This window comes from Pyxicephalus adspersus, chromosome 12 (assembly GCF_032062135.1).
Source record: "Pyxicephalus adspersus chromosome 12, UCB_Pads_2.0, whole genome shotgun sequence".
NCBI lineage: Eukaryota > Metazoa > Chordata > Amphibia > Anura > Pyxicephalidae > Pyxicephalus > Pyxicephalus adspersus.
The window spans coordinates 38,537,177-38,557,963 of record NC_092869.1 but is presented as its reverse complement, the minus strand read 5'-3'; the positions used below and the strand labels follow the sequence as shown (position 1 = coordinate 38,557,963).

At 37.9% G+C, this 20,787-nt stretch overlaps 1 protein-coding gene across 1 annotated transcript in view; it reads left to right on the top strand.

Moving 5' to 3' along the window:
• Positions 1–20,787, top strand: part of ATG2B (autophagy related 2B) — a 42,602-nt gene that overhangs the window by 20,200 nt on the left and 1,615 nt on the right. Inside the window, 27 exon segments of the mRNA XM_072427663.1 lie at positions 57–330; positions 781–892; positions 1,329–1,518; positions 2,376–2,518; positions 3,005–3,162; positions 3,379–3,551; positions 4,972–5,122; positions 5,708–5,910; positions 6,307–6,387; positions 7,286–7,392; positions 8,099–8,191; positions 8,294–8,364; positions 8,507–8,574; positions 9,573–9,743; positions 10,135–10,273; positions 10,780–10,982; positions 11,457–11,686; positions 12,065–12,217; positions 12,600–12,657; positions 13,320–13,421; positions 14,945–15,023; positions 15,700–15,895; positions 16,578–16,647; positions 18,281–18,363; positions 18,642–18,763; positions 19,726–19,880; positions 20,360–20,509. Coding sequence (XP_072283764.1) covers positions 57–330; positions 781–892; positions 1,329–1,518; positions 2,376–2,518; positions 3,005–3,162; positions 3,379–3,551; positions 4,972–5,122; positions 5,708–5,910; positions 6,307–6,387; positions 7,286–7,392; positions 8,099–8,191; positions 8,294–8,364; positions 8,507–8,574; positions 9,573–9,743; positions 10,135–10,273; positions 10,780–10,982; positions 11,457–11,686; positions 12,065–12,217; positions 12,600–12,657; positions 13,320–13,421; positions 14,945–15,023; positions 15,700–15,895; positions 16,578–16,647; positions 18,281–18,363; positions 18,642–18,763; positions 19,726–19,880; positions 20,360–20,509 — 3,735 coding nt within the window.

The window sequence follows — 20,787 nt, the reverse complement described above, 5'->3', positions numbered from 1 at the left end:
TTTGTCCTATACTGTACTGTTATTTTCATAGCTTGTTTGCTTTATCTTCTGCTCAGCACAAAGACTTTCCAGAGGTGCTCCTAGATGATTCCCGATCCCCAGTATCCACAAGAACCTCCGTGCTAATCTCTGCTCCATCTCTCCACCTTGCTGTGCGATTCCCTATTCCTGACCTGCGATCAGACCAGGAGAGGGGTCCCTGGTTCAAGAAGTCTTTGCAGAAAGAGATCCTGCACATGAGGTTCTCCGATGCTGAATTTAAGACTGAGGTCCTTCGTGGTTCATCCCCAGAGCAATTGAAACTGGAATTCACTTTTAAAGAACTAGCAGGTATCTACAGTACTATAGTTATTTTGAAAGTATTAGCCCCTGAAAAAACAAATCTTTTAAAACCAAACTTCCTGCTGCAAACATAAACAAGCACTAAACATTTATAAAGCACAGTGATATGCTCTGCAAATGATATTTGAAGTTCAAAAAAAAAATGTTAAAAATCATATACTTCCCCTCTACTTCTAAATCAAAGTAAACCAATTTTGGCTTTAGTGATTTTAATGAACCCCCTTTTTTTTTAAGAGACCTTATTGATTCTAGACCCAGACTACACAGGGCTGCTACATGCTGCACCTAAATTCTATACCTTTTTGGTCTTCATTTTGATATTCTGCTGGTAATGCCTTTTGACACTTAAGATTCTGTTTAATGTATGTTATCAACCTCATTTGTAGCTAGTAAGGTTAGGAAAGCTAATGTTCTTTCTGTATTTTGGATCTTCTGCAGGTGCCTTCCAGGAAGCAAGTGATGGACCAGAAATCCAGTTTCTAAAGGTAGTTAAGAAAAGCAATGATTTGGATGGAGACTTGACAACATCTGACAATTTTGATTGGCCAAGGTATATATATTTATCCCAATAGCACAACCCAGTCTGCCCTGCTTAAATGTATCAAATACAAATCAAAATGTACTTTACAAAGCTGCATTGGTTTGGGTCTTTTATATTCACATGGTATTTAGTTTCAGGGTAATATAAGGCAGTGTGTTGGATAAAGTGTTTAGGGCTCATTTCCAAGGTAAAGAGTCAGGGTTAGGACCAGGCTGAAAGTTAAGTGTTGGGGATTAGACATTAATTGCTCTTTTTAGGTCTAAAATATTGGCTAAGTTATAGGAAGTGTTAAGTGTTCGGCGTAGCCTTTAGTTTTAGGAATCCTTACAGAATTCCAAAGACAGCCCTATCCTGAAAGATACAAAGATGATCTGCTATGCTTTTGAATCTTAGACTTCTTTTATGAATATTATTGTAATGTGTACTATTTTACTTTCCTTTTAAGGATTGTGCTTAAAATCAATCCCATAACCATGCATTCTATTCTGGAACGTGTAGCTGCAGAGGAGGAGGATGACGGGCAATTTCATGAGGATGAGGAAGGGACCTCTCACTCATTGAAAGATGTCTGTGACTTCAAACGTCCTGAACCATCGCCCTTCTCCTCCCGAAGAGTCATGTTTGAAAATGAAGAGGTATGTGATTCATGAAATTCTTGTTGATTTTTACATGTATAGATAACAGTACAAAAGTAACTGTATATGCTACACATGGTAGGTTAACAAAATAATTGTGTTCTAAGACCTAAGATGGATAGATATCAAAGTACCAGCTCCAATTGCTGGCTGGAAATCAAAACCTTCATATGACCTGCTAATACTTTGTTAAAGCATTTGGGGGTTTACATACACTTTGTGTAAATACTGAAAATCCGCAATTTTTTTTTTTTTTTTTCAATACAAGAGTTATCTAATGTGTTCAAAAACACATCCTGGATCTAAATGGTTTGTGAATAATCTGTACTCAATTAGATCACAATCTAACATCATATATCTTATCATATGTTATCATATATGTAATCCAGTGACAGCTTCTATTCTATTCCCCATTCATCTGATCCAGATCTGTGCCTGGAGTTCTTGGCTCTGCACACCTGCTGGGACCTCTATTAGGAGTTCCCATTATTTCTGTGGGAAATGCTATAAAGTTTTATATTTGGGAAAATGAAATGGGAGTTTCTGGAGCACACAAACTAGTCGGGAACTCTCTGATAGACAAAACTAAAGTCGTGAATTATGCCAAGTATATCTTGCTGTTCAGTATCCAATATTCAGTCCACCAGGTAATTTGTATTGCTTTATAGCCACCAATATAGTTTAGACGAGTTTGAAAAAAAATTGGGGTAGGGAGTTTGGGGTTTGGATCCATTGATAATTTAGATTGAATATCATGTTCTTTATTCTTTCATCTTCATGTAGTACAGCTTTAAATATATACATACAAAGCTGTAAAAAAGTTATATGGAAATTTTAATTATCCTTCTGCTTTTTAGATGGTGATGCCTGGGGACACCATAGAAATGACTGAATTTCAGGAAAAAACAATAAACAATTCTCACTGTGTTCTAGAGCTGACCTTGCCCAGTGTTTACCTAATGCTACCAAATAAAGTTTTCTATGAGAAATTATATAACCGGTAAGTAAAGCCTGCAGGTACATTTTCTGATCTTTTGTTTGTCATCTTGTCTAGCTGCTCCCCATACTGATTTCTGCACCTGAGCAGTCTTGGTGTTGTAACCTGAAAATTGCAGTGTATACATAATTTTAGGTAGTTTTTATCCAAAGATTAATCTCCAAATGCCGGGGTAAACCATAGGTCAGTGTAGACCTCAAAAAAAGAGGTGAGTTGGTCACAACACAAGCAAGAAATTGTTTTTCTGGGGCATTCTGTATACCATTTAAATACACTCAAAATCTATGGACCTTATCGAGTTGTGACCTCCATTTATCTTCTTTGAGATTTTGGAGTGTGTGTCTGTGGGGATTTGTGCCCATTCAGCCAAAAGAGAATTTGTTAGGTCTGGTACGGATGTTGAATAAGTACGCTTCACTAAAAATGACTGATCTTATTGAGAGGGGTGTTCGCTTTCTTTTGGCAATAAAATTTGTTTTTGTGTTCCAGGATAAGTAACGACTTACTGCTCTGGGAGCCTACTGCCCCTTCTCCAGTGGAGACATTTGAGAATCTATCCTATGGGATCGGCCTCTCTGTCGCCAGTCAGCTGATTAACACTTTCAGTAAAGATGCTAACAATGCATTCAAATCTGCTGCTCATTATGGTGAGTAGAGGTTATTTTAGGGGGAAATTATGGTATTATTGTCAGTACAGGAAGTGAGGGTAAATATCTTCAACAGACTAACATCACTACACTACCGTTTGTTCTCCATGTTTTCTTGGTTTATGATGGTAACACTCACACTATATTTGGGAGCAAAACAAGTTCGCTTTAAATGTTATCAAAGGTTTTTAACTAGTATATGCCATATCCTCACAGAAGATGACAGTGGTTCTGAAGAGGAGACCCTGCAATATGAATACATCTTGGATTCCAATTATCACTCTCGCAGGAAAAAGAAGCTGGAGTGTCAAAGTAAACACTCTCAGAGTTTCCTATCTGTCCTGGTAAACATCAACCATGGGCTGGTTTCCATTTATACAGATGTCAAGGTAACATATCGGTATTCTCATTGTGAATTCTATACCTCTGATTATTACTGTATTGTGTTTTGTGGACAGTATCATTCATTGATATTGTAGGTAATTTTCTTATTCTGAATTTCTTTGCAAAACTGTAACACTAAGGCTACGTACACAAGTCCAATGGTTCTTGTAGGATAATCTGCTCAGGGCTGATATCGGACGAGAATCTGGCATGTGTACAGCGCACATCATCCTAGCAACCATCCTGGCGGATCCATGGACAATGGACGAGGAATGATCCTAATGGAAGCAAAGGGGGAGAGCGTTGGGCAGGATGCCGCCCCGTGGTTCTCCCCCCTCCCCTCTCCAAAGAGCAGAACGGTGCTGTATGCACAGTGCAGTCTTTAGTCGCTGGAAAGGATCGTGAAAAATCCTTTCCCGCGACAATTATTACACGCGTGTACCCAGCCTAAGGCTCACTAGGGTTAAGCTTCGTTGGCGTTAACAATATTACAGTAAATGCTATACAATAGACTGATCAATAGACTTGATCCAGTCAGCCTCCTCACCATACCTAGTTGGTATGCAAATCTACAGGATCACAGCTTGTTAGGAGAAGAGCAGAGCAATAGTTGAGCCCTCTGCATAACACTTGGGTTTATGCTGTTACCCAAAGGTAAGGCATAGGACATTTAGGAGGCTGATCAGAAGAGCTGCAAAATAGGTAAAGTCTAAATGTTTACTGTAGCATGAAGTGGAAAAAAAGCTAAGAAGCAGCTAATGTTTTTTTTGAGGATGTTGGCAATAGAAGCTCAATTGTTTCTCTTGTAATAGGTTTCGATTTAAATTTACAGCTGGTTCACTGGTTCACACCTGATACTGATGGCAATGCATAAAAAGTGTTAACACTGAAATCACAGGGAAAGTAATGGGAGCCAGACAAGTTTGATGTATTGATGAGACATCTTCTAATATGAAGATAGAACAGAGTATGCAGAGAGGTGTTCTTACCCATGTGCTGCTGCTCATTCACTTTACAGTAGGCAGGCTGGGGATGGAGCGGAAACCGCATTGTATTCTATAATTATGTGGTTTCTTCTGCTTGGCTATACTGCATAGGGGATATGTAATTCTTTCAATTTATTACTATTATTATTTTTTAACAGTAATAAACAGGATTTTTTTAGCACCAACATATTACGCAGCTCTGTACATTAAATAGAGGTTGCAAACAACATACAAATACAGACAAACACACAGGAGGAGAGGACCCCGCCCCAAAGAGGTACAACAAATGTACATAAATAAAAAAAAAAAAAGTTCTAATGGATAGTAATGGGTCCCTTACACATATATTTGATCTGTGTATTTGTTTGCCTGGACTTCAGTTTTAAAAAAGGTACTTGCTCTATAGTACTATATCTGATAACCTGTGTTTTACACGCAGCTTCCTAATGGGCAGATAATGGAAGATAAACATGGGGAGTTCTGGCTGGAATTTAATACTGGATCCCTATTTACTGTGACCAAATATGAAGGATTTGAGGACAAACACTACTTATGTCTGCATGCCAGCAGTCTGAGTCTCTCCCACCAGGGTATGTTCATTCTTCAGTTTGCATGATCTAATCTGACTTTAAAGATTGATATTTAGTAGTGCTTTTGCCTTCTAAAGCTGAATTTTTACTCCTCAAAGTCCTGTTGTCTGTGGTCAGATCTTCTACATTTGGTCATGTGACCTGTAACAGAGGTAATAGATTCAGAGGCAGAGAAGGTATTTAACTCCCTGCATTTTATTAAACTTTATTTTCAAGAACATTTGGAACACAATTCAGTGGGGGGAGGAAAAAAAACAAAACAAAATGAAAACTTATATGCAACAGTCTTCCAAAAGGAAAGTTATATACAGACTTTCAATTCAACATTATCACTGGAAACACACTTTATCCGGACAGTACTCTTCTGTTACTGAAGGACAAAAACCCCGCTTCATCCTTCCCATACAAACACCAGTAGTTAACAGCTTGTCATTTCTTTGTTTGGATTACTGAATCATGTTATGAACTTTACTACACGTACACTAAATTTTCACCTAAGGCTTTCAACCAATTAGATTTGATTGGGTTATTACCCATCACTATTTGCCTTATTTATTATTACCCATTGTTCCTTCTTCTCTGCAGGTGTTTTGGATGGTGCCATTGTTCCAGCTGATCTTCGACTCCCCAGCCTTCCCCGACCTCATTGGTTGGAGCACACTATCTGTGCTTCTGGAGAGGATGGAGCCAGTCACCGTTCATCCAGCAATGGTGTAGGAGTGGATAGTCTTAGCATGCTAACCATGGCTATGAAAATCCAGTCTGATAAATCTGATAGCAATACAAAGGTAATTGTGTGACTGACACCTTGTATAACAATTAAAGTACTTCTCTAATAAACTGTTAGGGAATGATTACATGCCTACAGCAACTAAAACATTTGTGGGGGGGGGGCATATTATATAAAATTATTAATTTAAGTATAATTGCCCTAGCTCTCCAATGTTCTCCTGTATGTGCAAAATAATCTACCTCTGCCTTTTCAAATTGAGAGCAGTGCATATGAAATGTGTAATATATATGTGCTAATCATTCCTCTGTACCAGTAGTGCAAGAAAAGAATATAGTTTTAGTGCTGCTTATAAAGCTGCAAGTAAAACTGCTTTTGTGTAAAGAAAGCTCAACTGGTGGCTTGGCATGCTGGACTTTATTGTTCTTGTTCATATTGTTTCCGTGTGTTTTAGGAATTCCTTGTTGCTGTGGGAATAAGAGGGGCAACATTACAGCACCGTGTAGTTCCACCTGAACAGACATGGCACGAGCAGGTAGGTTTCTGTTAACCAACATAGTGCGTTTTCTTTTTTTAAAGGGGAATTCTGAAATTTGTCATTCTAAGGTGCTTCAAGCAACCCTTCGCCACATTTTACATTTAGCTGTAAAGCCTAAACTCAAACTATACATTAGTTTCAGGTCTTGCACAGGCTGCTCTAGATGCTGCAGCAGGTCATATGACACTTTTCCTGGCTGGGGAACTTTAACATCATCTATCTTTCTTGACCTGCTATTTTTTATTTCTTTTCCTTTAATCATGGTGGCATGGCAGCACAACTGGGCTCTGCTTAGGAACTGCCTTTGGTATTTTTTTAGGAAATGATGAAAATATGTTTGGAATCTGACATCTGAGTGTCAGATCCTTCCTTCTCAGTCCACACTGCTTCCCTACTGACACTACTGCTGGTTGGTATGTCATCAGGCTGTTGGCAGATGCTGACTTCTGTTGATGGCATGCAGTATTGCATGTTGTTTAGGCCATCATCTGATTTACAAATAATGCTCTCCCACTGGGACTGACAGAACCTGTCTCTTCATTTGCCTGAAAGTTCAGTTCTAAGCAAATTCTGAGTTTTCTGAGATCTCTTCAGATGTACATGTCCCTAGCATCCATTCTCCTGGGAGTATAAGCAGTGAATTGGCACCTCTAAGTAAATGCTTGCAGTTCTTTCCTTCAGAAAATCAAACTATTGACAACCTTCTGTTTAGTTGCAAGCCTTTGCTTTATTGATTTTTGTCCTATTTTACGACTGCAAGTTGTTGGTTATGGTTAAGTTGGGATATACAGAGCAGCATGTTAATTACAATTTAGGTGCATTTACACTGATGCTTTTACATATTTATCTGTAAGAGTTATTGTAACATGGTTTTTCCTTTTTTTTTGAAAAAAAGATACTGCAATTTCTAAATATTACTGATGAACCAGTTTTGGGATACAACCCTCCAGCTTCCATAACCACTTTCCATGTTCACTTGTGGAACTGTGCTCTTGATTACAGGTGAGGAGGTGTAAAGTTAGGGGTTTCTGGTCGCTTATCAGCAAGATTAACTGAACTTCACTAATCTTAATATGTAACCCTGCCAGATTTATCGCTTTGGTTCTTTATTGGAACTATGCAATGTTCTACCCATTTGGTCTTTTATTTGGGGTAATTCAGTTTGGCCACTTACACATTCATAAAGCAGAAAGAATGAGGCTCAGCATGGATTGTCGACCCAGTTATAGATTACTGTCTGAATACATGGTCATGTATCTGTTTGTATTGGGTGGATGCATTTTGGAGGATTAACATGTATGTCCTACACAGGTGTATTGGAAAAATGCCATGCTGTTGTACATTTTATCTACAGCCACTCATGGAGCAGAGTTGAGCTGTATATGTTGCTGCTGATGAATTTCAGTTCAGCTTTGTAGTCTGCTATGGTTACAATGAGCCTGACTTATTAAAGCTCTCCAAGGTTGGAGAGGATACACTTTCATCAGTGAAGCTGGGTGATCCAGCAAACCTGGAATGGATTTTTCAAAAGTCATTTGCTATTTGTTAGCAAATCTTTTTGAATCCTGGACCTGATCCATTCCAGGTTTGCTGGATCACCCAGCTTCATTGATGAAAATGTATCCTCTCCAGCTTTTGAGTGCTTTAGGAAATCAGGCCCAATGTCTTTAATTTTAATGTCAGAAACTAAGCGATGTCTATTCCACAGACCTCTGTACCTGCCCATTAGAGCCCTGCTGACTGTGGAGACTTTCAGTATTTCCTGCAGTGTGGCCCTGGACAAATCCTCATCCAGTTTACGGTAATTATGCTTCCGCTTTTCCTCCTTATAGCAAACAGTGTTTCAGAAGTCTGATTGTGGTTTTTACAGTATGTTATAATATGTAACCATTTTCCTATTCAGGATTATCTTGGATGAAGCAGCTTTGCATTTATCAGACAATTGCAATGCAGTGTCTGTCAATTTAAACCGAGGTAAATGCTGTAAATACCTTTATCTTAATACATTTATTTATTTAAAACATGTTCCTTTTTATATTAACTCTGATTTTTATTACTCTCTGCATTCTAACCCAAGTAGGTTATAAGTATTTATCTCTATTTCTCCTTATTCCAGATTATGTTCGCATCCTGGATATGGGCCTTTTAGAATTGACCATACTGTCTGTGAAGTTTGGAGAACAGGTAAAAAAAAAAGGCGATATAAGATAGTTTAAATTTGTTACTTACATTTTGCTATGAAGGGACTTTTTGAAGACCTTATTAAGCATGTATTTAGTGTGAATCCTGCAAAATTTGGAAGCTAAATTTTTTTTTTCTCTGCAACTTTTTATTCTTTAATATTTTAAACTTTTAATACAGCTGGTATTAACTTGTTACACTTGCAATTTTTTTTGTTTACCTTTAATAAGCCAGGTTTGGTCCATCAGTTCCCTTCTCTTAAGCCCTGATGATAGAGGGGTAATCAATACCCTCGAAAATAAGTTGGAACTTTCTGACTTTCTTGATCGTGTGTGTGTGTGTATATATTTATATTTATATATAAATATATATATCTTTAAAAAATTGTCCTCCAGTTTTAGCACCAATGATGTGTCCACACTTGCTGGTCCATAATAGCCCCCCTTTCTCTGACATTGCTGCTGCGCACCTACTTGCTCTTCTATTAGACAACCAATCAACCAATAGAGAGTGTCCAAAGTTTGCAGGCACTGATGTGGTTACCAGAAGTATGTTCTCCCGTAAAGAGGTAGTACGGAAATTTGCAAATGGAGAATTATGTGACCAAGGTGTTCGAGAGCAAAAAGCATTCCAACCTGTCTTTAAATATTTTCTGCAGTTCTACTTCTAGACCACTAGAGGGTATAATCCACTAAATAAGTGTTTGCAATTTGTGTCATGGTTCAGACACAAAGTTTTATTCATAAACCTTTAACATCAGCATTTTAGCCATAGTACTGTAATATTAAAAATTGCTTTAGAGTCAGCTAAAATAAACTTGCTTTTTTGGAAGTAAGAATACTTACCCTGGTTTGTTTAAACGGAGTCTCCACAGACCTGATGGAGTTTTTTTTTTTTATAGGTTTGTATTTTTTAGGTTTGTATTTTTATAGGTTTGTATTTTTGTAGATTTATGTAAGTACCCAATCAATAATTATTATGTTTGTTTCCTGTACTTTCAGTCCAGACCACGGTTTGAGATGTATTGTTCTAGTGATGTGATTCATATCAGGACATGCTCAGATTCCTGTGCTGCGTTAATGAACCTCATTCAGTACATTGCCAGCTATGGGGATCTACATCCGCCTTCACGAACACAGTCCTCCCCGGGACCCAACAAGAAAGGCAAAAAGGTAGGGAGAAGAAGAGCAAAACTCATGGTATAGAATTTTGATGTTTTTGTCAGCAAACCCTCAAGGATAGTGAACTTGCTCCAAAATCCTTTCCAATTTAATATTTCGTTATGAAATGTCATGATCTGTATGGCCGGATTTTGATTGAACAAAATCTTTTATACGTTGCATCCAAATTTGTGTGTGTGTACTTCTTAGTAATGCAAATAATCTGTGTGTTATGTTGCATTAAAGTGTGGCATGCAGGAATTTAAGTTGTGTTAAAGAAGCCTTAAAGGATGTTAACATCTTGTAGGTAAAATCATTCCAATATATTGACAGTATTTTCATTTTCCAAACTTATACCTGCCTAAAAACTTGTCATTCCTAAAATTAAGTTCTTGTGTTACAGACTGACCCCTGTACATCATCCAGTTCTCGTGGCTCTCATCTGGCCGAGGCAGAGCAGCAAATACTCCGAGATTTAATGATCGATGCCATGGAGGATATGGACATCAGTCAAGATGCTGCACCAAATGCGCTACTAAGTGGTATGTACCTTTTTATAAAGATACCCCCCCCCCCTTTTTTCTTTTTATTTGTATTTAGATTTTATGACATGTTGAGGAAATGTATTCCTGTTCATAATTCTGCCAAGGGGTGTTCTAGATCCCAGTCTGTGTATACACAGTATTTTTGCCTAGGTAGGCTGTTCAGTCTACCTGCAACACAAAGCCCCACTCTCACTGTTTAGTGCAACTGTTTTCGATCACTGAGATTTTGGCATTTGGCTGTGGTCCATTTGCATTTTGGAATTATTTGAGATATCTAGTAAGGTTTCTTGCAGCACAGTGCAAACTACAGTAAATAATGGCAGTTTAGTTTCAAATATTGTTGACCGACTGCAATCAAGACAAACATGTTTCATTGTTATGGGTTGTTGAACAGTCATCTGGTTATATTACATAGACATTACAAATAGCACTATTATGGTGTTAATAAAAAATTAATGAAATGTGCATTTATCTGTTTTTTTTTTTTATAAATGTTTACATAGGAAGTTCTGATGGTAGATCTGACACCCAGGAACCCCCTTGCTCCGATCTGTTCCTTTTCCCTGATGAAAGCAGTACCACTTCAGAAGAGTCCAGCCCAACATTCACGATGGCTGCTCCTCATCTTATGAGTGATGCCATTCTTGATGTTCCACTTGAAAGCGATGACTTCTGTATCTTGTATGCTCCAAAAACAGCATCTTCAGTAAGTCTTGTTACTGTTCATATTCCCATACAAAATGGTATGTCATGTATGGAAATGCTTTTTGTGCCACCTCCAAGCAAGTGGAATTGGAAGTTACTGGGAGTAAAAAAAATAATTATTTGGTGAGAATTATAGTCTTCTCAACAGTAGTCCTATTGGGAATACTAAAAAAGCACTGGTTTTACTTGTGGCAGTCCTAATATTCTGTATCACCCCTTACTGTGACTTAATGGCTGGGACTTTACAGGCACCATTGGGCATGAGATCACTTCAGAGTCTGTGAAAAGTCTTCTCATCTGCCTTGGCATGCAGTGAGAAATCTGCACATGGATATTTATGAGGTTACATTTTATCCAAAATGACTTGCCACAGCAGACTGCAGATAAATGATATATATCATAAAATGCATCTACTTTAAATTGGTCATAAATAATAATAAAAATACCCTTTTTTTTTTTTCTTTTAACAATTAAGAATAAGGACGAGGAGCCAACTGTGAGAAAACTGGTTGAAGATCCAATTGAAATTAAAGAGAATTACTTCAGTGAACCGGATGGTAAAACTGACACCAGTAAGGCTCCAGTACATTTCCCAGTTCCTGTAATTCGATATGTGGTGAAAGAGGTCTCGCTGGTTTGGCACATGTATGGGGGAAAGGATTTTTGAAGTTCTCATCCTTCTACATCACCAGCTAAGCATTATATGTGAGTAATTTCTGTACAGTACCTGGGGGCTTCTTCTCTCTCTACTCTGTATGAATTTAAAAAAAGAGAAAAAGATTCCTCAGAGGATTAAAGAGTAATAAAGTTTAACAAGAAATGTTCTTTTCAAGCCATTTGTATATCTTAGTTGTAAAAAATATAGGGCAATATTTGAGATTTACTATTAGGGGTTCCAATAAAGTTGAGAATTTATCTACCATCCAGACCTGTCGACAATGTTTTATCAGACAGCATGTAGGGGAAAATCCACAATAGGTTAGTAAGGTTAGGTTGGTAATATACTTATCTCATAAATTATTATTGTGTTCCCTGTAATAGTTTCACATATGTCACGTATGGAAACTTTGTGGTCCCTTCCAGGAGTCCTCACAGCTCCCTATCCAGTACTCCCACCAGACGAGCCAGCAGCCAAATTCGAGGCGGACGTGGAAGAAACCAGGACTTGTTAATGGAGATCCAGCTAACCAAGGTAAAAAATGCTGATTTTCATCTGTTTACCTTCTGTGTGCTATAGTAAAGTGAAATTGACTTTTTTTTCTCTCTACATGTATTGTGTGGGCCATTTAATCAAAAAAACAAAATGCATGGTGAGGATTAGTAATATTCAATTATATTTGTACAAATTTTAATTTTTTTTACAGCGGCCTATATTGTTGATATACTCTTGAGACAACATTTAAAAGCATTCAGAATCTGGGACATCTTTGTTTTCCAAGGGCAGTTAGCATGTGCAGGATTCACTAATGGACACAAGGTGACAGTAGAAGTTTGAATACATAAAACATGCTAAATTATCACACTTAGCTGAATCTATTTCATATTTTAAGTAACTGGTCGCTAGTGGGCATTTTGTAATAATCTGTCATCTTCTAAATACCTTGAATTTTCTTTAAAGTGCAAGTTTACAACACAGGAGCTACTTAGTGTTTGGTTATGTACTTGCAGTCCCATGGGTAAAGCAGTTCTGCCCTAATTTTTTGCAGATAACAGATACTCAGTTTGGCATACCAGCTGTAATGTCTGAGCTAATAACAAATCAACCTGCATTGGAGCCTTACAGCAGAGCTAATGTAAAACACAAAATGATCTTCTTGAACACAATAAAGTGAATCTCTACCCTTGCACCTCGGGATGGAGGGGGTAAATTGGATATGTCTGGACAGCAACATGATGGAAGCGTTTAGACTCCCCTAGGTCTATCCAGTAATCTCAATGAAAAATTCAGTTTAAAATCTACATGGAAACAAAGTGTTCTTTGCACTTTATAAAGCAACCAAAGGCTAATTTCCAACACTCTGCAGAGGAGGGCCCTTGCTGTCGTTGGCAAAGCAAGAATTTCTTTGCAGAGCTACAGGTCTAACTCAGGCAGTAACACATCAAATCTCAGCAATTAGGAAAATTAATTATCCCTGTTAATTGCAGAGCTCTTGCTTGGAATCATCAGGGGTGTGCTGGACCACTGCAGACAGAACACTGCTTCAACACAGCAAAGGTCCTTCTATGCAACATAGTAGCAGGGGGGAGGCTTTTTATCCAATAGAACCCCTTTTTTGCCTAACAACAAGCCACCGTTTTACTGCTGTTTAGTTGTAAAATGTGCCATTTGTTTTTCTAGCTCACAATCAAGGCCTTACATGTTCGCCCAGAATCCGGCCTTTCACCACAAGAATGTTGTCTTCGAGTGACCCTCATGCCACTTCGCCTCAACATTGACCAGGTAAATTCTGTCGTTTGCTCGTACACACAACTGTCTGCTCAGCAGAAGGCAGCAGTTCTGCAATGACCTCATAAAATGTTAAATATTTTCTATACACAGTCAGGATGTGTGTAGGAGCAATGTTTATGCAGTCATAATCTTCACTTATTTTGATCATTTGTTTAGAGAATGGGAAATACCCAATAAACTTAGTAACCATTGCTGGACTGTGAAATATGGTAAAAAAATCTAGTGATTTTGTTTTTCCACTTTGCCTTGTACAGGAATGTCAGACTTTATCAGAAAAACAGGATGGAAACCAAAAAAAAATATTGAATAATATTTATCAGCGTATGATTAGTTTGAATGAATCCTGCCGTCTACACCAGAAACTCCTTATGAATATAATAATTTTATTACCAGGTCTTCAGTATCCTAAGGGTGTAATGTGAAAGCCTGGCCATATCTGATTCTGTTTTATAACTCGAGCCCTAGGCGTATGTGTTTAAGGTGCCTGACCATCGGATATTTTAGTTATAATAAGACGAAGTCTAATTCATGGGGCACAATATTGCTAAAACTGCTCATATGCACAAGAAAGCACGGACAGAATTCCAAATATTTAGTATGCCATGCCAGTTATTGAGTGCAGAAATATAAATGTAATAGTCAGTACGTGGAATAACATTGACTTTTACAGTTGACTTGTTTTAGGAGCTGATAACGTTTTCCTTCATCCGGGGTTTAAAAAGCTGTGCAAAAAATGTTTAGACTACTGCAGCACTTTATCACAGAGACCTTTTAGCCTCTGAACTCTTTCTAAGAGTCCTGCGGCTGTCTTTTACAGTTTTTAAAGCCCTGAATAAGGGGGACTTTATCGCCTGCCAATATATATTGGTAAAGAGCCCAGTCATATGAGTGTGTTAAAATCTCATTATGGTCTCCTCTCAGACATCATTCTGCTCTATTCGTAACAAAAGACATTGTATGGGACTTCTCCCTGCATCTTGACTTATCTAAATACGACAGACTGCAATGTGTGATTTTTGCATTTCCCAGTAAGTACACCTGTCCTGGTTATTAGATTATTTTGGATTTTCCCTTGCTTTGTGGTAGTTTCCTCACTTCCGGTGTCTCTGGAAAGAGACGTTTAGTGACATCTGTCGGTTTATTGCGGCGTGTTCCAAAACTGAAAAAAAAAAAAACATTTAAAACTACCTTTACTTTTGCTTTTGTTTTTTTGTTTTTTTTTAAAAAGCTAGTCTGTAAACTGATTCTCAGTGAGCAGCATAGGTTAATAACTTTATTTTTTTTTTTTTTTTTTTTTTTTTTTTTTACTTGCATAGAGTAATGCAACAAAAATTGCTGGTATTATACAGGATTTATAGCACCAACATATTAGGCAGCGCTGTATGTTGAATAGGGAAATAGTGGTTTCAAATCACAGACCGGTACAGACACAGGAGGAGGAGGAGAGGACCCTGCCCCGAAGAGCTTACAATCTGGGAGTAGTATAACTCTTTCTCTTGTGGTGTTTGTTGCAGGATGCCTTGTTTTTCTTGAAGGACTTTTTCACAAGCCTGTCTACAGAAGTGGAAATATTGGTGACCCCAGATCCTGAAGGTAAAATGATTAGAATCAGATTTATATTGCATATATACCGGGCCTGTCTGCATTACCCATAGCATTGAGGTATAAGCTTTTCAATAAAGTAGCCCACCTTTACAGAGTAATTGCAAATAGAGCACAAGTCCCATCAAGTGTCCCCATTGTATAAACTAGTTTATTGTCAGATTTGGGTATACTTACCAGCCTTATTTACCATTTCAACAATCTTTATAACTCTATATATTTAAAAACAGCAGAGAAAAATAGAAGGATGACTTTGAAAGTATGTGTTCGTTCTGTATCCAAACAGCAGGCTGGGGGTTTGTTCTTAACCCAGATTTGCTTTTGCTGCTGCTGCAGAGGAATCAAAATTTCCCTGGGACATTTCAGTGTTGAAAACTAACAATGATTGGTATTTATACATTTAATTAACAACCTAAAGTTCAGCCTAAACATCTAAAATCTCTCTACACTACCAGTCTGGCCATTAACAAAGAACGGGCTATGCTGTGTTTGATTTATTACAAATATTAAACCTAGCCCTTAGTGCATTGCTTCAGAATCAAATAGTCAATTGCTTAGTGACCATTCAGATAAGGATTATGCTATTCCAAATTATGAATTTTGAATGATAAAAACTGTAATCTGTTTCTTCTGTGAAAACCAATAACTGCTTGTTCTGAAACTGCAGTAAGAAGATCACCAGGGTCTGATGTCACTTGCAGTCTGCCAAAACATCTCAATGCTCCTAATGAAGTTCCAGTGATATCCGTAATGGGACAGAACCAGGCAATGAAAAATGGCGATAGAAATTTTACAGAGTTTGTTGACTACCTGGACTCTGAGAAGGAAGATGATTCTTTCACGGACCAGCCTGTATTTTTCCGGTATGTTCATCAGGGGATGAGAAGTCTTCTTTAAGTTCACTTCTAATTTGTCTCTGGTTTGCATGATCACGTATGTGGAAATCTTGATCAACTTGGTTTCTTTTTGTTCATCCCTGACGACCTAAAGCAAAGTCATTATAGACCAAGATAGGGACGTAAGGGCTGCAATAAACTGGAAATCCAGTACCCAGTTCATAGCTTGGATTGCTTAGCAGGCAAGATGCAGAAGAACGTGTCAAATTGTGTGCTATAGATGGGACCAAAGTGTTTCTTTGCTCTTTTTTGGCCTGCTGTCTGTTTAGCCCTAGGATGTGAGTTGTTTTGGAGACCTTGAGCCTAACACCTATTTACCAAATAGAGTTTGTGTCCGGATTCATTTCCCACCAGTTTGGTGGTAAATGAAACCTGATGGGTTTTAACCATTCTCAACTTATGCAGAAAATAGGTTTTTCCTTTTTAGATACCCTTGGTATCTAATTGGCTGTTGCATGGGAGTTCCTGGTTGGATTGTCTTGTATGCAAGTTATTGGGAAATACCAAATCCTAGTAATATAGAAGAAAGGCAGATGCATCCTCCACCTCTCCTGAACATCTGTGACAAGTCTTGTTACTATACACTGTGCAGAGGTTTATATGATATTCATGTTCATACACTGATTTGCTTTTGTCATCTATTATTTAGGGAATTCCGATTCACAGCTGAAGTCCCAATAAGACTGGATTACCATGGTAAACATGTCTCAATGGATCAGGTAGGTGTCAACTTTGCAGGGGGATATAATGTAACCTGTTCTGCATGTGACACCAAAGGGGTTTTTGGGCACCTGGAGTGAGGCAAGTGGTTGGGGTGGAGACAGGACCCTCATTCCTCTTGAGTCCAAATGGGGCAAAGACCAGATGGGGCAGATGGTTGGTGTTGAAATGAAGAGCTACTAGATAATACGGCATATGGTTAGGGTTAGAACAGACCTTGCAAATTTAAGAAAAAAAATTTTATCTGTAAAAATTTTTACAGATGTCTGAGCACAAAAAGGAGAGACCAGATATTGCAGATGGTCAGGGTGGAGGTAGGTTCTCTGGACTACACACAAATGAAAAGAAATCCATATGGTAGGTGGCCTTGTGAAAATGAGCCCTCCCTTCTATTATTACCGGAACACAAATTAGGAGGGTCCACATTGTGAAAGAAACAGGCGGTTGCATATACATTACACATACATAGATTTACTTTGAAAATAATTTTGTGATGGTATACCCTAGGATCTGAAGAGCCCAGGACACAGGTGCACACATTTCCCTGCTGCTAACTGTCAACTGCAAAAGCTCCCTAGTGCTCAAAACCAAATCATTTTCACAAAGATGATCCCTGATTAGGATAAAATATTTTGAATCTCTTGCAATTAAATCCAGGATCCGGGTGTTTATGGTTATGGTTTTCAACCAGAGTGTGAATAGCCTGCAGGTGGGACAATAGTTACCCATCTGTTTGTTTTGTGTCTGTCTACAGATTAACATGGCCTATTATAGGGTGCACCCCATATATGTAACAACTGTACCATAAGTAGATGGGTTTGTAAGATCTTGGTGTGGCACTCTGTTTTACTTCCCCTTTTTGTTTCTCTTTATTTGCTGTTACTTTTGAAATATAAATTGTAATTTATACAAAAACTGTACATGTAGTGAATGCTTATTTCTTTTTTCATTATTGGATAGAGTAAGGAAGATTTAAAGGCCCTTTGTTATGATCCTTGTTAGGTAGAATCACCATTTCTATTTGTCCTGTTAGTCACCAGGACAGAAAGTGCTGGGAAAATCGCCAGAACAGAAATAAAGCCTCAAGTGGGTTCACCTGTCCAAAAAGTGAAATACTCCAAATGTGTTATGCTTTGCTCCCACTATTATTTGAAGAGAGTTGATGGGTCTTATATTAGATTATTGCAAAGTGAGTACATGGTGTGGCCAGGCAGCGGGAAAAGCAAAAAGAACTCTGGGATTCATCAAGGAATCGCAAGCAGGAGGAAGAAGGTCTTGATTGACCTGTGTTTTAGACTGAATTTACAATATTGTGTAATTCTGGAGACCTCACTTACATAAAAATATTACATTAAAAATATAATAAAAAGGAGAAACAAACCCAGTGATGGGCAACAAATTGGTAAAAGGAATAACAGATAAAACCTGTAGCAACTTGCAAATACCTTGCATAGGAAAATGTAAATTTTTTTTTAAATAAAAGGAGGAACATACCTTTTCATGTTGTTTTTAAAGGTTTCAAACAAGGTATAGGAGGGCAGTATTTTGGGTAGACGTTACCCTGTGTTGTATGCATCCCATGCTGGCTTATGTGGTCTTCCCATATTTCAGCTTTTATGTTTGTGATCCTAGGGAACGTTAACTGGAATATTGATCGGCCTGGCTCAACTGAACAACTCAGAACTCAAGCTGAAGAGGCTATGCTACCGTCATGGGTAATGTATATTTTTGGGATAATACACATTTGTAAATCTATCCTGAATGGTAATAGCACAATTTTGTTCTACGTTCCGGGAAATGTGTTCTTGTTGCTGGGACTCCTCTTCCCCCACCCAATACACATTTCCCCACACCTTTCCCATTTTTCTTGGTTCCTATTGTTAAACAGTGCTTTGTGACCTAAATAGAAATTTATTGTGTTTTTGTCAAGTTTACATTTTTTTTTATTTTCAACAGTACATAGCAATTCTAATATCACTTTTATTTTTTTCAGCCTGTTGGGTGTTGATAAGCTTTTTTCGTATGCCATTAATGAATGGTTGACTGATATTAAGAAGAGCCAGTTGCCGGGTATTCTGGGAGGAGTGGGGCCGATGCATTCGTTGGTTCAACTTGGTAAATATTTTGTGTTTAGGATGTTCAGATAATCGACAGTAGGTTTGTTTTTTGTAATTAATTGAATTTAAAATATTTATTCTTGGTTAGTGTTCATCCACCGTTTTTCTGCTGCCCATACCACAGAACTGTCAGATTCTGAAAATTGTTCTGCTGATATCTGCAGGAAAACTCTTCAGGAGAGTTGATTTGACTGGGCCAACCACAACCTCACTGATCCTTTGTGACTTATTACTGTGCCATTGCAGGATAAAATACTAATCTATAGGTCAAACGAAGGAACCAGTGCATGGAGTATCTGTTTTTATGTTGATTTTAGCAAGTGATTTCTCTGTATCAGAACTGTTTTGGGGGTACTGGCAGCAGAAGTAGAATGTGTACTCTGTTTACAGGGTCACTTTAAGGAAAACACTGGTAATATATAGTTAGTTATATATAATCACTTGTATGTTACTAGAACCATAAACTGGCCGACGGCATTTGTACCCTTTGTATATTTCATAAGCCAAATATTTTTTTTTTTTAAGAATTCAAGTAAAATATTTGTTTAGGATTCCACTTAAAGCATACCAATACTCAACCCTTTTATTTAAAGTAAAAGTTCTATCTACCTTTTAAATGTAAAGTAAAAATTTTGCTTTTAAGATTATCTATGCATTAATTTTTCATATTGTGTTCAGCTGACTACCATGTATTGAAGGTTATCACAACCTTATCCTTAACCATAAAAATACTTGCACAGATTTCCAATTATTCAAATTATCCCAATACATTCCTTTGCCATCTCTATAAAAAATGATAAATATTAGGATCCTGTTACATGTCATGTTTTAACCCTCAGTGATGTCCAATCTCTCATATAGGTTTAGAGGTTTTTCATGCTGATCATTTAAAGGTAACTTTACAAATAAAACCTCTTGTGATGTAATTATCTGTATCTCACCATATGTATCCTCTTTCAGTTCAGGGTATGAAGGATTTGGTGTGGCTACCTATTGAACAGTACTGCAAAGATGGTCGCATTGTTCGGGGCTTTCAAAAAGGAGCTGCTTCCTTTGGCACATCTACGGCAATGGCTGCTCTGGAACTCACCAATAGAGTTGTCCAAACTATTCAGGTATTCTTAGGCTAGGTACACGGTGCAATAATTATCGTTTGAAAACGAAGATCAACGACTATTCCCAATTATTTTGAACGGCCGTATAGTGCACAATTCTGTACATGCTGTAACGATACGATCGTTCAAATATAATCCACCAATAGTGTACACACTAGATACTATTGTTAGAACAATCATCACCCAATCACATCCGCCGGGGCGGTCTTTCGTTTCCAGCGAGGTTCCTTGTTCCTCTGCGTTGTTACCGTTCGTTGTGTACTTTTTTTGTGAACAAATACGATCTTTCGTGGCTCGTTCGTTTCCAATGACAACTATTGCAAGTGTGTACGTAGCCTTATTTCTTACTCCTGGGTCACATGGAAGTACACATTCAGTGTGGTTGGGAGTTTGGTCACATAATTATGAAGCTGTACTTTTGCTAAACTTTTGAATGTAATGCCACCTTCTGTTTTTGTTTTTTCCCCTGTGTTGATTAGGCCGCAGCAGAGACTGCCTATGACATGGTGTCCCCGGGGCCAAGCCCTATTGAGCTGAAAAGAGCTAAAAGATTTTCCCACCACCGATTGGTACATCAGCCTGTTGATCTTAGAGAAGGTGTGGCTAAAGCCTACTCTGTTGTTAAAGAGGTAATGCATACTATATTTTGTTTTACATTAGTACCTTGAATGTTTTTTAGTATTGGACAGAATTTAGAAGAGTTGGAACCCTACCTAGAGAATTATTGCTGCTGGTGTCCTGGGTGAGGGGATTTACTCACTTGGTTTGTCCTGGTAATCTCCAGTACAAAGTTACTGGGGATTCGAAAAATCAGTAGTCATTGAAACCAGTATAGAGGGAAATCTTCCAATAAATGTGGTTTTGTAACAACTGTTTGATGGGGGTACACTCCATTTTGCCATAGCAC